The 13,047-nt window shown below is 39.5% G+C and overlaps 1 protein-coding gene across 3 annotated transcripts in view; it reads right to left on the reverse strand.

Annotated features, from left to right (window-relative positions):
• trim36 (tripartite motif containing 36) overlaps window positions 1-13,047 on the reverse strand; it is a 30,755-nt gene extending 17,708 nt beyond the window's left edge. Inside the window, exons 1-6 of one of the 3 annotated variants that reach the window (XM_034691206.1) lie at window positions 12,806-13,047; window positions 11,425-11,671; window positions 5,110-5,190; window positions 3,715-4,061; window positions 2,580-2,726; window positions 651-746 (exon numbers count right to left, since the gene is read on the reverse strand). In XM_034691206.1, the coding sequence (XP_034547097.1) occupies window positions 651-746; window positions 2,580-2,726; window positions 3,715-4,061; window positions 5,110-5,190; window positions 11,425-11,671; window positions 12,806-12,847 (960 nt within the window). In that variant the 5' untranslated portion in view covers window positions 12,848-13,047. The remainder of the gene's footprint in view (window positions 1-650; window positions 747-2,579; window positions 2,727-3,714; window positions 4,062-5,109; window positions 5,191-11,424; window positions 11,672-12,805) is intronic. The other 2 variants (XM_034691207.1, XM_034691208.1) reach the window with 2 other exon arrangements.

A 13,047-nucleotide genomic window follows, 5' to 3' on the forward strand; every position in this document is an offset into this window, starting at 1 on the left:
TCCTTATTCGCACACAGACAAGGTGTGATTGTTTCTGAACTTCTCTGACTGGTTCTATGGAAGCTGTTTAGATATTCGTCTTTTAAATTAAATATTGTTATACAGGATTTCTACCTCCTCTGACCGATTACCTTCTTCTTTTCTGTAAATAGAGATGTGATTTAACATCAGGGCACAGAGCTATAATCAGATGCATTATTGTCCTTTAAGAGGTTAATTAGTTATCTTAGTCTGTAAATTAAGAAACAAAATCTAAAGAGAAAGATATATTTCAAGAATTTTGAACCAAACACAAGGAGGTGTAAACTGGGTTTAAGGCGGGGGAGGAGTCTGAAATCAGGGAATTAAACTGAAAATGAATGGGGGGGGTTTTGTTATTAGAATATCAAACAAAATATATATTTTTAAAGTGTCCTGGAAAGACAAAATGGGATAAGTGAATTTTGTTTTATTGCCTGTCAATTGTATATCATAATGCTTAGTTAAATGCAGTGCTACATATTTTAGTAGATGAAATCAGAAAAAAACACTTCAAAACAGTAAAATCTAACATTTTCAAGGTTTGAAATCAAATACGTAAGGTGTAACACTTTTGGAGTGGAGTAAAAAAAGGACTGTGGAGTCACTGCAGGATGAGTCAGCTCTCTCACCTCAGTCTGATTGATGAGTAGATCAAGCTCAGTAATCTGATTCCTGACCTGGTCCTCTTTGCTGATGAGGTAATGGATACTCTTGGCAAGCTTCTCCTGATAAGAGAAAAGACCAGCAGCAGTTACAGCAAGTTTAGTACATATTAGAAACACAGAATTAGGTCCATACAATCTTAACACTTTAGAGCTCTAAGCTACGTAAACAACTACATTCTAGAGTCTTAAACATGAGCAGCAAAAACACACTCCTTTCTGGAGGTTTGATTTTTTTCATTGGAAAAACTGACACGGCAGTCTTATCATAAACAATGGTGTTTCACATAAGTGAGGAATAACTGTGTTGACACTCCAATATGCGTCCACTTTAGCCCAGTGGTCACTTTAGTTATTGCAATGATCAATTCCACCACTCTTAGTGGACTCTATAGATATTATCAGTGGGTCTGGTATCTAGGAATTAATATTACAATCCAGAAATAATTGTTTTTATCTCGCACTTCCCTCAAAGTTCAATATCTAAACTTTGAAATCAGTTGTCAGTGACCTTTAAAAGCATAACTAGCGAGTTATAAGTTGTTTCAAAATATAGCCCGGAGCGAGCCACTGCTGCAGGGGGAGCTATGAATGACAAACATATCTTTGTTTTGCAAAACACAAGCTGAGTGCATGATACAATCTGTGTCTGACACTTGTCTAGAAACATGGAGACTGGCCTGCATTATTTTCTTATGGCTTATTCATCTCTTGCTCAGCCTCCGCAAGTGAGCCTTTAGTCTGCGCTCTACCTCCTGGCAGTGGAAGAGCACATGTTTTATCATGTAAAACCAGCTTAACCCTAAATACATAATAAAGATCATTAAAATATGTGCTGTTTCAAGGAATATAAGTGGGACTGGATGGTCAGCTTCCCAAGCATCAAGGTCTGACATGGGTCACAGCATTTCGTCTTATCTTGAAATCATTCATAACACTAGCTGCTACTTCAAAATATTTCCTGACTGATTAAAAGTTCTGGACATTTACGGAGCATCCGCACTAACCATGTCACGCAGAGTGAGCATTTGTTTCAGTGGGTGCAGCATGTCAAAACAACATTTTTTAGAGCATAACATCAATATGACAGAGCATTACTGTTCAAAGCAACTGAAACCTAATGTACTTCCTGACCGTTGGAGGGTTCTAAGACTGACTGTTCAAGAAATCCGATACATCCTCCAACAATTTAAAAGATACAATAAACAGAAAATCACATGGAACAAATGGTCTCATTAAATATTCAAAAGCAGAGCAGTGATCCTGTCAACAGAGCAGCAGATTGAACTTCTCAGACTCATGACTTGCTTAAACCCCCTTGCCTCCTAAGCCAAAGAGCTCATGCCAACAATCTCAAATTACTGCTGATCATGTTTCAATTCAATCTATTCTGTTAAAGATTTGACTGGGTTTTTTTGTGTCGCCCTCATGGCAACCCAAGAGCCTTTTAACATATTTCTTGATGTTGTTCCACATAAGAGAAATCAAACTGACTGAATTTAAATCAACCGAGTAGCAAAATTATCTGATGACTACAAGCAAGACTCATTAGTTTTAAAAATGACAGCCAGTGTCAGGTTTAAAATTTCCAAACAGAGGAGATTTATTTCTGCAGTCTAAGGTGGTTAGCACAGGTAGAGGTTGGCATTAATATTACAGCAGGAGAGTAGAGACTCTGGGACCAATCAAAAGGAGGTACAGCACAACACAACCCTGCACTTTTTAGTTACTCTTTTTCAAGCCTTCTTAACAGTTTGTGTTAAAGCTCACTTCAAACCTTGTTATCATAAATTTGTATTGCTGTACAGTTAAAATGACTGATTTTTCATCACAGACCCACCAACAAACACACAAGCCATCTTTCCTCAAATGGTTAAGAGTGTCTGAATGTGGTACCTTAAGGATCTTGTAGGCACTGCTCATAGATGTGACTTTGTGGTTGGCGTGGGATCCTCCAAGCTTGCACAAGTGACACACGGGTCGTTTGCACACCTCACAATACATGTTCACCTTCTCCATCTCGTGCTCTGGACACATGAGCACCTGAAATATTTTACAGAATAACAATGAGTGAACTCAGAGACAAAACTCATTAGAACTTAAATTCAGCACTACATTAGTGCAGTGATCAAAAGTTTACAAAAACAGAAACAGGAAGATGACCAACACTTTAAAAGTCTCTAGACAGCTCTGTGAGCAACTTCCTGAAGTGTCTTAAAATAGAATTTAAGATCAGCATTTTTTTTATAGAAGCAGGATCCTCATCAGATCTGTTCAAACAGCATTTGGTCAGGGATTGGAAAGAACAAAAACAATCTATAGACTAGTCCAGAGAGGCAAGATTACAAAAAGACTTGTTGGTTTTGTTCTGTATGATCAAGAATGGAATAAGGCAGTCACTGGAGAACATGTGGAGAAGCTGTATCGTATGAGTTAGATATATTACATTATATCAAACAGGGAAACTTGCAAGTATAATTACCTGTGTGAGTTCAGCTATTGGGACTTTCCTGACCAGTAATGTTTAAGAAAAGCACAAACTGGGCTGTTGTGGCTCAGTGGTATATTGGTCATCTTTCAACTGGAAGGTTGGGGATATGATCCCAGGTATGGCTGTCCATATGCCCAAGTGTCCTCAGCCAAAACACTTAACCCCAAATTGCCCTGGTGGCTGTGCCAGCAGTGTATGAATGTGGTGTGAATGGGTGAATGTGACATGTACTGTTAAAGCACTTTGAATGTTCAGAAGACTAGACCAAGTGTTATATAAATATAGTCCATTTACCATTTACAAATGTCCAGCCTGCTTGCATTCAACTTCTACATCCAGTTCCTTAGCAAACATCTCTCATTTTCAACCATTTAAAGTCTGGAACAAATCCATACATACTAATGATTATTTTTCACTTGTGTGATGACGCATACTCAGAGGGACATAGTCCAAGTGAACAGTTGGACGTCTTAATGAAACAACAGAAAAAACGAACAGAAAAAAACAGATAAAGCCTTCTCCTTAAGTAGTCATACTTGCCTTGGGCCTAAAATTGGTTGTGGGACCGACATACTCATGCTGAGCTTTTGGTGTCCCCCAAGGGTGGTGTAGCTTGAAACACTCGTTACAGTAGCTGGCCTTACAGTCCATGCAGCTCTTTGTGGCCTCCTGCTGCTGGGGAGGCTTACAAATGTTACACATGATCGCGATGGCTGCTCGGGCCGCCTGGCGGTAGCGCTCGACGATGCTCTCCAGGGTGAAGTTACGAAACAGCATGCTGATGCCGCGCTCACCGAGGTCAATGTCATGCTGACAGCCCGGGCAAGGGATGGTGGTGATCCGGGGAGTCACAGAGCCTCTGCGCCACCCTGGGGACGAGATGGAGCCTGGAAGAGAGCAGAGAAGGACAAGTGAGAAAAGATCGGGGGTAATAGAGACTCCGAACCTTTGGGTCACCCAGTTTCCAGTCTTGTCTGAGGCCCTATTTTGACATTTGAACAACTGTGTCCTTTGACTACAAAATTACTGTGAAGGGATAGTTTCCAAGAGTCGAATAGGGGCTTTGAAAATGTGAACCCCCGCTTGTGCTCAACAGATTCTGGGCCGAGATTCACAAAAGCAGTATTACATCATCTGTGAAACTTGCCAAGTATGATGTTAAGGCAAAAATGCCTTTGATAACACATGAAAATATCAAGCTGTAACAAATAGGGCCTCAGTACGTCTCCCTTTGTGCTTTATTTCCATAATGACCAAAACTCCATGAAGACATGGATGTATGGAGCTAAAAATCTGAACAAGCAGTTATTGAGCACTTGTCATTCAGGGAAATAAGTCCAAGAATAGAGACTTTACAAGACAACTGGGGAAGATTCAAGAGTGATGAGATGCGGGATAGTCATGGGAAGGAAGGCATCCTTGAAGCTTGTCGAAAAATACAATGTCTGCATGAGAAATTGCACTGCGTGTCAGTCAACATGTACCAAAGGGGGGAGACTATATAAGTGCTTACAATGATCTGGACAAAAATAAATCATTCTATCTTCCCAAAATGAGTGATCAAGAAAATAAAAGTGTGACAAACCAGTGCATTTAGAAAACATGCAATGTAACTGAATAAGACTTTGTGAGTTAAAACTTAAACAAAAATGCCCTGCACTTAAAGTCTAATATAACATGTCCAGGTCAGTGCATCAACACTTTTTTCACAACAACAAACTCCTCTTAAAGCTACACTGCCTTTAAGAGTCTCTCACAATATTGTGCTTGTTACTGCTGTAGCAGCGCCGTAACAATGCAGCAACACAGTAACACCAGGTGCTCACACAAGGTCACATCACAGACGCAAGCAAGACAGATATTACACACATTCAAATAAAGCCAGCAAACTGAGGTCAGCACAAGGCACAGTGAATGACAAAAAAGTTGCTTCACGTTTTTGGGGGACAGGGGAAGCGAGGAGTGCTGGATTTATCTCAGTATGAAAGCCAGAATTTCCACTTCGTTTCCGAGGACCTGGAAATTAAATCAAACACTCCTCAGGTAAGCGTGAACACAAGAACACTATTTGAATACAACACTTTAGCAAAAGAAAAAAAAGGTTCAGCTGAGGGAAAAGCAGACACGAAACAGCAAACAGGTAAACTATATGTGTTATGGGTAGCTAGCCGTGTGCATGCCATGTGACAAAGATATGGGCAGAACTGAAGGCTGTGACAGTGCGTGGACAGTTAAACACAGTGGTTGTGTTGTCTGAGTAATACAACAAACTGTTCTGAGATCTGTTTGCCCATACTTTAATTACCCGTCCTACCTGAGTTCAGGACAAACTGAACTTAATAACACTGTTGTGGGAAATATGATGAAAAACGTAGCCTGATGATGGCGATGAAGGTGACATGGGCTAGCTACCATGAGTTATGTCTTTGGATGAAAATAGAAATATGTCAGAAAGCCTCAATATCTGAGCCAATGACTGATGCAGGTTTCCACCCTGCAAGCACAGTGAGATCATGTATGTGTGTCATTTTAGGAGAAGGTATGATGACTGAGGTCTTCTGCTCAGGAAAACAAGTGTGGCCAGCTAGAAACATATAAGTCAAGCCTGCAGTAAAGTTTGTGTGTTGCTTTGTGGATCTGCAGATGGAGGCTGCAGATTTGAGGGCAGAAACTGACAAGTCATTGCAGATGAAAAAGGGGCTTGATTTTTATTTGTCCACCATGCATGGATAAGGTTTGATAGTGGAATTAAGGCAGAAGTTTTGTATTTCTGTTAGTCATTCCAGGGGCAGTGTTAAACAGAAAATGTGGTTATGTCTGCACATGTAATTTAATATTTTTATAAAAACTATTGATGGTTCCTGAGGAAAAGGGCCTTTTGTCGAGCACTCTAGAAATGCTTCAAATCATTTTAAAATTTCTGACGTAAATTGAAATGTATAAAGCGATGAATTGGTAAAATGTCGTTACTTTTTTTAAAAGAAAAAAGCTCAACTGGATCTTCTCTCATTTTGTCAGAAGCTGAAGACAATAGTTTAAGGTTTGATTTTTTTTTCTCTCCTGTTTTTTATTTTATCTTAAACCATATACTGTTCATTTGGACATCATATCTTGGCATTTGATATTTAAAAGAAAATTCTAAGAAAGATATCCACTTCAGAACAGGAGAAGGATTATTTTCTTAAAAGCATAGTCTGAGCATTATATTACTGCACTGATTTGCCAACAAAACCAGTATTCAGTTTTGCTTTACTTGGCCAGCTTTCTGACACTTCTCAGTTCAGCATGCCCAAAATGATTAGAGTAAGGCTGAAACAGGTCTGCGCTCTTCTAAATTGTTTCTCAAACCATAATGATTGTCGAGTGAAGCCTAATCAGTACAGCCTGAAGGCATGCACATATCAATCATTTGAAGCCTGTTAAGAATCTTAACAAGCCCAAACACATTGTATGTTTTCCTTCAGTGTTGTGCGTTTTCCTTATAAAGAACAGAGACTTACAGTTCTCCGGCTCATTAAAGAGGCTTTACCTGCCACCATGTTCTTTGAAAACATGAATGTAAAGCTTTGCTGGCGTATACAAACACAGACATACCTGTCCCTTCTACAATCCTGAAAAACTTCAACTATTTCTACTTCTGGCTAATTTAAATTCTACTTTGACACATTATTACCTCCCCATCAAATTTTCTCCATGCCACTCCTCTTTTAATCAGCTTCCTTATGTGCTGACTCATTGTCCATTAAAAGGTTTTCACTTTTCCTCTCAGCTTTCTCTAATTTTCCTTCCCTTCTGAGAAGATCAAATACCACAGGTTAAGACAGCCATAACCTGAAGCATTTTACATCATCTCTAAATACCTGGTTGATCTGTATTTAACCATCAGATTACTTTAAAGGCTCAGGGCGATTTTTTTTTAAGAGGCATCCAGCTTTTAATTTCATCCACTGTTACAAATCATTAGGTGTCTAACACAATAATAATGAGCTTTACAACTCTGAAAGCATAAATTAGAGTGAGTCAACCTGAAATATCTCTTTTGTACCTGTCCGGTGTTGTGAGTCTGTATGGTTGTGTTGACAGGGCTAAAGTAGATTAAGTGGAGAGAAGGTAGAACCAAACTAGGGTTTTACGGGGTTCTAGTAACACTGTACTCACTACTACAGCTACTCAAAACACGGAGCCCGCGTCTACCTCGACTTCCCAACGACCTTCGCACTGTGGCTGCAAGCAATGAACAGAGAAGTGAAGTGAGACCAACAGGAAATGAAACAATACATAACGTGAAGTGATGTTATTGTTTTTTAAAAAAAACATCATGACATTTGACAATTTGGAGAAAAGAAGCCAACTTAAAATAATGTGAAGGAGAACTTGGAGTTCAAAGAAAATCTGGTTATGCAGTTCAGAGTGAAATACAAAACAGTGTGTTCAAAATATACATACATGACGTCAACAGTTATTTAGGTACAATTAACTCTTGATATTGCACTTATTGAAAAAATATATCAACAAGCTTTTAAGGCATAAAATCATGCAACTTTTCAGGCTTCGGCTGTTGTTTTGGAAATTGTATTTGTGCAACAAAAATGCAAATCGTGAGAAAAAAAACAACCTGTATGCCAAACATGAAGCGAAGCCACAGAGACAGTTAGCTTACTTAGCAAAGTAACAGCTTGCTTGGCTCTGTCCAATTGTAAAAACATCCTCCAACTACATTATGAAAAATCTTTTACATACGCTTCTGTACAGATTAAATCAAACGATTTTGTTTCCCAATCAAAAACAAGAAGCTTACGGAATAATATATTCACAACCAACCAATTTAGATTAGCCAGCTAGCTACAGGTGTTCTTCAATCAATGACAGTGAATGTTTCAGTGGGCAAAAGTCTGCATTTAGAAATGAGACACCTTCTCATTTCTACCTTCATCTAAAATCAAGTATACAATTGCTTCTATGGCATGCAAGAACACAAAAACAGGCAAAACAACAGTATCTGAGGGGGTGAGAATTTAGTGCCAAGCCTAGCTAACTTTCCTCTGGCTGTAGCTTCATATTTAGCATACAGACATAGAAGCAGAATCTGTTATATTGAAACGTGGGCATAACAATTGAAAGAATATTTGCCCTAAATGTCAAACTACTAATTCAACAGTAATTACATCAACTTTAAAGTGCACATTCAAGAGTTAGCTGTCAAACATAAATGCACCACGCTCTATGTGAGCCCCAGTAACTTAAAGAAAGATGAAGTTGAGAAACAATGCTGATGAAGCTTTAGTATCCGCCCCCCTCTGTCCAAGCACAGAAAGGCTTGTCCAAGCTGCACATGATAAATATAGCCTTAAGTCTTTTCTTTCTCTCCCCTCCACTAATCCCTTATTCATTCCTTACAGGCAGGTTGCGTCACCATGGCCACAAATGATCTGATCTCCCGGTGCTGGACCCGGTCAGCAATGTTACTCTGTTGTTCTGTCAGGGGGTTTATTTTCTCATAGCATACTCCCTACAGGTTTATCAGATGGCCGAAATGTTTGCTTTCTTAATCTGCTGAATGAATACACTTTGAATTATTTTACAAGAGCAAAACATGAAAAGTTTACATTTTACATGATCAACATCTAGGAAAGTTAGGTTTTGAAACAGACAAAGCAACATGAATCAAGTCACAATCAGACAGAATGAAGAAGTGACAGAGCTGTCTTTGTGCAGAGTCGTTGAGCAATGCATCAGATTTCCCTATTTAAGAGCAGGATTTGATTATTCCCTGCGTAAACAGATGCAGTCCTGCCAGTGAAGAATGAACTCATTCAGGTTGAAGGAGGGGGGGGACTCTGAATGAGGGACGCAGTGTTCGAGAGCCCAGTCTCAGTGGTGTTGAACCATGAATGGCTGAATAGCTCCCAAAAAAAAGCTGTTCACCTCACTGTACTCTGGGGATCTTAATAGCTCAACCTGTTTTAGATTCTCAGTGTTGGTCAGAGCCCCACTGGCATCTTAGTTGAATGTATACCATCAGTTTGACACTACCTGGCCATTGAGTATACAAAGTGGATTTAAATCAGTTTGAATGGAATCCACTTGTATGTCTTGAAGCCTTACCAAAGATGAGCTATGGACAGTCTTTGCAAAAAAACATTTAGTCAGCATACAAGAAATCGAGAAATGAATTACATGAGACTTGCACTAATGGACGAAAAACTTCGGCTTGAAAGCTACTGCCAATTTCACAACAATGAGCTTTACTTATTCTAAAAGAGCTATTTTACAACTCGCTACAATTAGTTTATTCTTCGGCTCTGAGCTGCTCCTCCAACGTCCTTTGTGTATTAATCCCCATTAACACATGCTTAAATATCAAGTGTTTGGGATTTGCATACTGACTGTATTTGGTGTACTTAATTTTGCCCCACTTCCAAAATACTTGAACTGTTTTCAGCAAAAGTGTTTAGCACAGGTTTGGGAGTCAGTGTTTACTTTTAGGATTTCAAACCCTTTTAGGTTTGGTGCTGAAGATAAAAGTACAATGTTCAATACCAGCAATGTAAAGGCTATTTTGATCTTCTCTGCCAAATTCAAAATTGGGGCCCAATTTTTTACAGCATAATATTTATCAAATGTATTAACTTTGTAAAAAAAAAAAGAACTCACTTTTGCAGTTAGTACAAAATGGTTCTCGTACATTATTTTGAATTGAAGTAATCGCTGTTTGTTTGTCTGAACAATTTGAAATGATTATGAAGTAGGTTTCCAGGTAGTGTCACCACCAACCAGACCATCTTTTTCTCCACTAAATAAAGTAAACATAAATCACTAAAACTGGGAACTTTTTTACTTTCAATACTGTTCTTTTTCATTTTGAGTATGTTGAGTCTTTGCATGAGATTCGGGACAAAACACACTTTGAATCATTATATATTTTAAAAGTCAGACGCAACTCTGACTTTGTGGACAAGAAGCTGAGAAGAGTACAAATGAGACTCCATCTTTCTAGAAATGGCCTGTAGCCCAGAGCTCTCAGAGGGCAGAAAGGCAGCCTTGTGTCCCACCGTGCTGTTTCATGGCTTAGACATTGACCTGCTCAAGCTTGGCTGCAGCCATGCCATGTGGTTAGAAAAGAACAAATGTTGTGACAAGTTAACTTAGCTGCCTGCAACTTCAACCCCTCCTCCACCGCATTTTTCCCCTTCCTCTGGCTCAGCTTGGTTTTAGAGTTGAAAATGCCCTAAAGAAGCTTACAGATGTGCTTTGTTCACTCATGTGCACAACACACACATATACTGTTTATCTGATTAAAGATAGTGAAAATTATAGCTACTCTCTTCACAGTTCCTGAAACATTTCCCAATGAAAACATTCACTTTTACATGATTGAAGGGGATGTTTGATGCCCCTGGGCCCTAAGAGGCAGACAGTGAAGACAATTAGGGCTTGAGAGAGCTTGTCACCATTTCTTTTCTCTCAGTAGACAAAAAAAATACAGCTTGTCAAGTTCCTGACTGTTTAAAGAGGTCTGTAAAAGCAGACAGGATTAGAGGAAGATGTGCTGACTGACGATGTAATGGCTGAGCATTAAAATTATTAAATCATTGTGATGTTTGTTTGGTGTTTATCTAGGACAAGAGAAGGAGGGCAGTGTCTGCACCACATTTAAACCCAGACAGTATAACAATGCCTGGCCCATTTTTTCATAGTTTCCATTGGCTTTTTATTTTGCCTTTAACCTTTAATTTGCATCGGATAAAGGTTTTTGTTATTAGTTCAGGAAATCATCTTCGCAATGGCACAACCCTTTAGGTAATTGAATAGTTTCTTTTTGAAACCACATAAAAAAGCTTTTAATCCTTCTCTTTGTTGTGAATCCCACACTAAAGCTATTGAAACCTGTTGAATGCTGACAGAATGATGACTAAAAAGTGAAGTTAAGGGAATTGGAAGAAAGGCAATATACCGGAAGGTAGCATTACAGAGACAGAACTAATTTTATCTTCCTTGGAAGCACCAACGGCCTGAGATGCATTTGATACTTTTCTGCTCATCGATTGCTTGAGCATTAGCCTCCATTGGCTCACATAACAAATCACTGAATCATGCTGACCAACAACAGAAGCAACACTGCTCCTACTAATGCCTCAAAAGCACCGTTGTGAAACGATTTAAACCTTGGACAAATGAGAGTTCCAACTCTCTGCACCCATCATTCCTGTGAACAATTTCATTTCAAATCAAGCTTCTTTATTTCCTTACCACGAGACCCACCTGATCTCACAAGCCTGTCTAGTCTCTCCATGGAGGGAGAGGGCACCCTGGACTTGGGGCTTCCGGGCAAGGAGCACTCAGAGCCAGCATCGAAAGAGTCCTCATGGTTTAGCATGAGCAGCTCCCTGACACACTTGTGGCAGACGCTATGCTGGCAGGGCAGGATCAGCGGGTGGGTGAAGAGCTCCTTACAGATTGGGCAGATCAGCTCCCTCTCGATATTCTTGATCGGGACCTGGTGTTGGAGACAGTAGCGGACATACATTTGATTAACTGTACTTTTTCAATAAGCAACACAACACCTGCTGTCTGCCTTTAACACACTCAGCAAAGGACAAAAGAAGGAGGGTGAACACTAAGACAGAAATAGCATCACAGACGATTCTGAAATAAGCACAGCAAATTCAGTGTTTGGAGGAAGCAGCCTTCTTTTATTTCTGAAAGAATAACCTATTATTAGGACATTTAATATGCAGCTGTGGTACGCCTATTATCTACATTTTAAGCTGTGAAAACAAGCCTTTTTTTCTTTCTTTCAGGTTAGAGATTCTGCCTCTATGGTTAAATACAGACAGTATCAATCATTTATCAATATTTTTATAGCACACAATCAAAACAAAGGGTAACTGAGGACCCTTGAAAGTACTATTTCATAGGATTTTAAGTGACCAAGCACTTTACAACGTGTAAAAGAAAAACAGCAAGTGAACAGACAGATATCTCAAGCAAAACCAGATTCCTTGGTAGACATCTGACTTGACTGGCCAGGCTAACAAACTTGGATATAAGCATGAAGGGCAGCTTTATTCTATAACACATTGAAAATCGCTGATGGTCACAATAACATCCAGCCATGGGGTCTTTACTCTGTTTCTGTTACATAAGACAGGATTAACTCCGGCTAAATATAGACAAACAGTAGTAAAACAAACCCATCCAGCAGCTCACGTTTTATCATTTTGACACGAGTAGAAACATTTAAAAAAACAAGCTGTGGAGCTGAAACTGTCCTCTAACGATTAAACAACTGATTAGTTCATTTATTTCAGCTGGTGGGAGAAAGAATCACCAATAAAGTCTGCCTAAGCAAACATTCACGACAGAAAACGCCTCCACGCGTGGAGAAAGACAATACCCAGAAGGATAGAGGAAGTTTAAACATTAAAAGCAAACAAAGACGTCCAAAGTTAAAAGTTTCATATAGAAATACAACTCGTGAATAGTAATAAATGGGAACAAGTCACTGGTAGTTCCAATAGTGCTCGGTCTCTTAACATGCACAGCAGCGAAGCCACTGGCTGTTAAACAATGACGACTCGAGGAGCGTTGTTATCATCCACCCGGCTTCTTCAATCTTCTTCAAACTTACCACAGACATGCTGCCACGCCGCTTCTCTGCATTCAGATTCATGATGAAGCGGAATGTGCCTCCCTGTATGTACGAGTTAAAATCAAATTGAAACACTTAGTCCAGTGTTTTCTGTAGTTCGGGCTAAAAACAAATGACTTCTCAGGCAGCAGCAGAGGATGCCGACAGCGACGACTGAATGAATTTAAATAGAGTGACGCTGCCGACACAGACAGACAGGGGCAGCGCTGTGGTGAATCAGC

This window comes from Notolabrus celidotus, chromosome 9 (genome assembly GCF_009762535.1).
Source record: "Notolabrus celidotus isolate fNotCel1 chromosome 9, fNotCel1.pri, whole genome shotgun sequence".
Classification (NCBI taxonomy): Eukaryota; Metazoa; Chordata; class Actinopteri; order Labriformes; family Labridae; genus Notolabrus; species Notolabrus celidotus.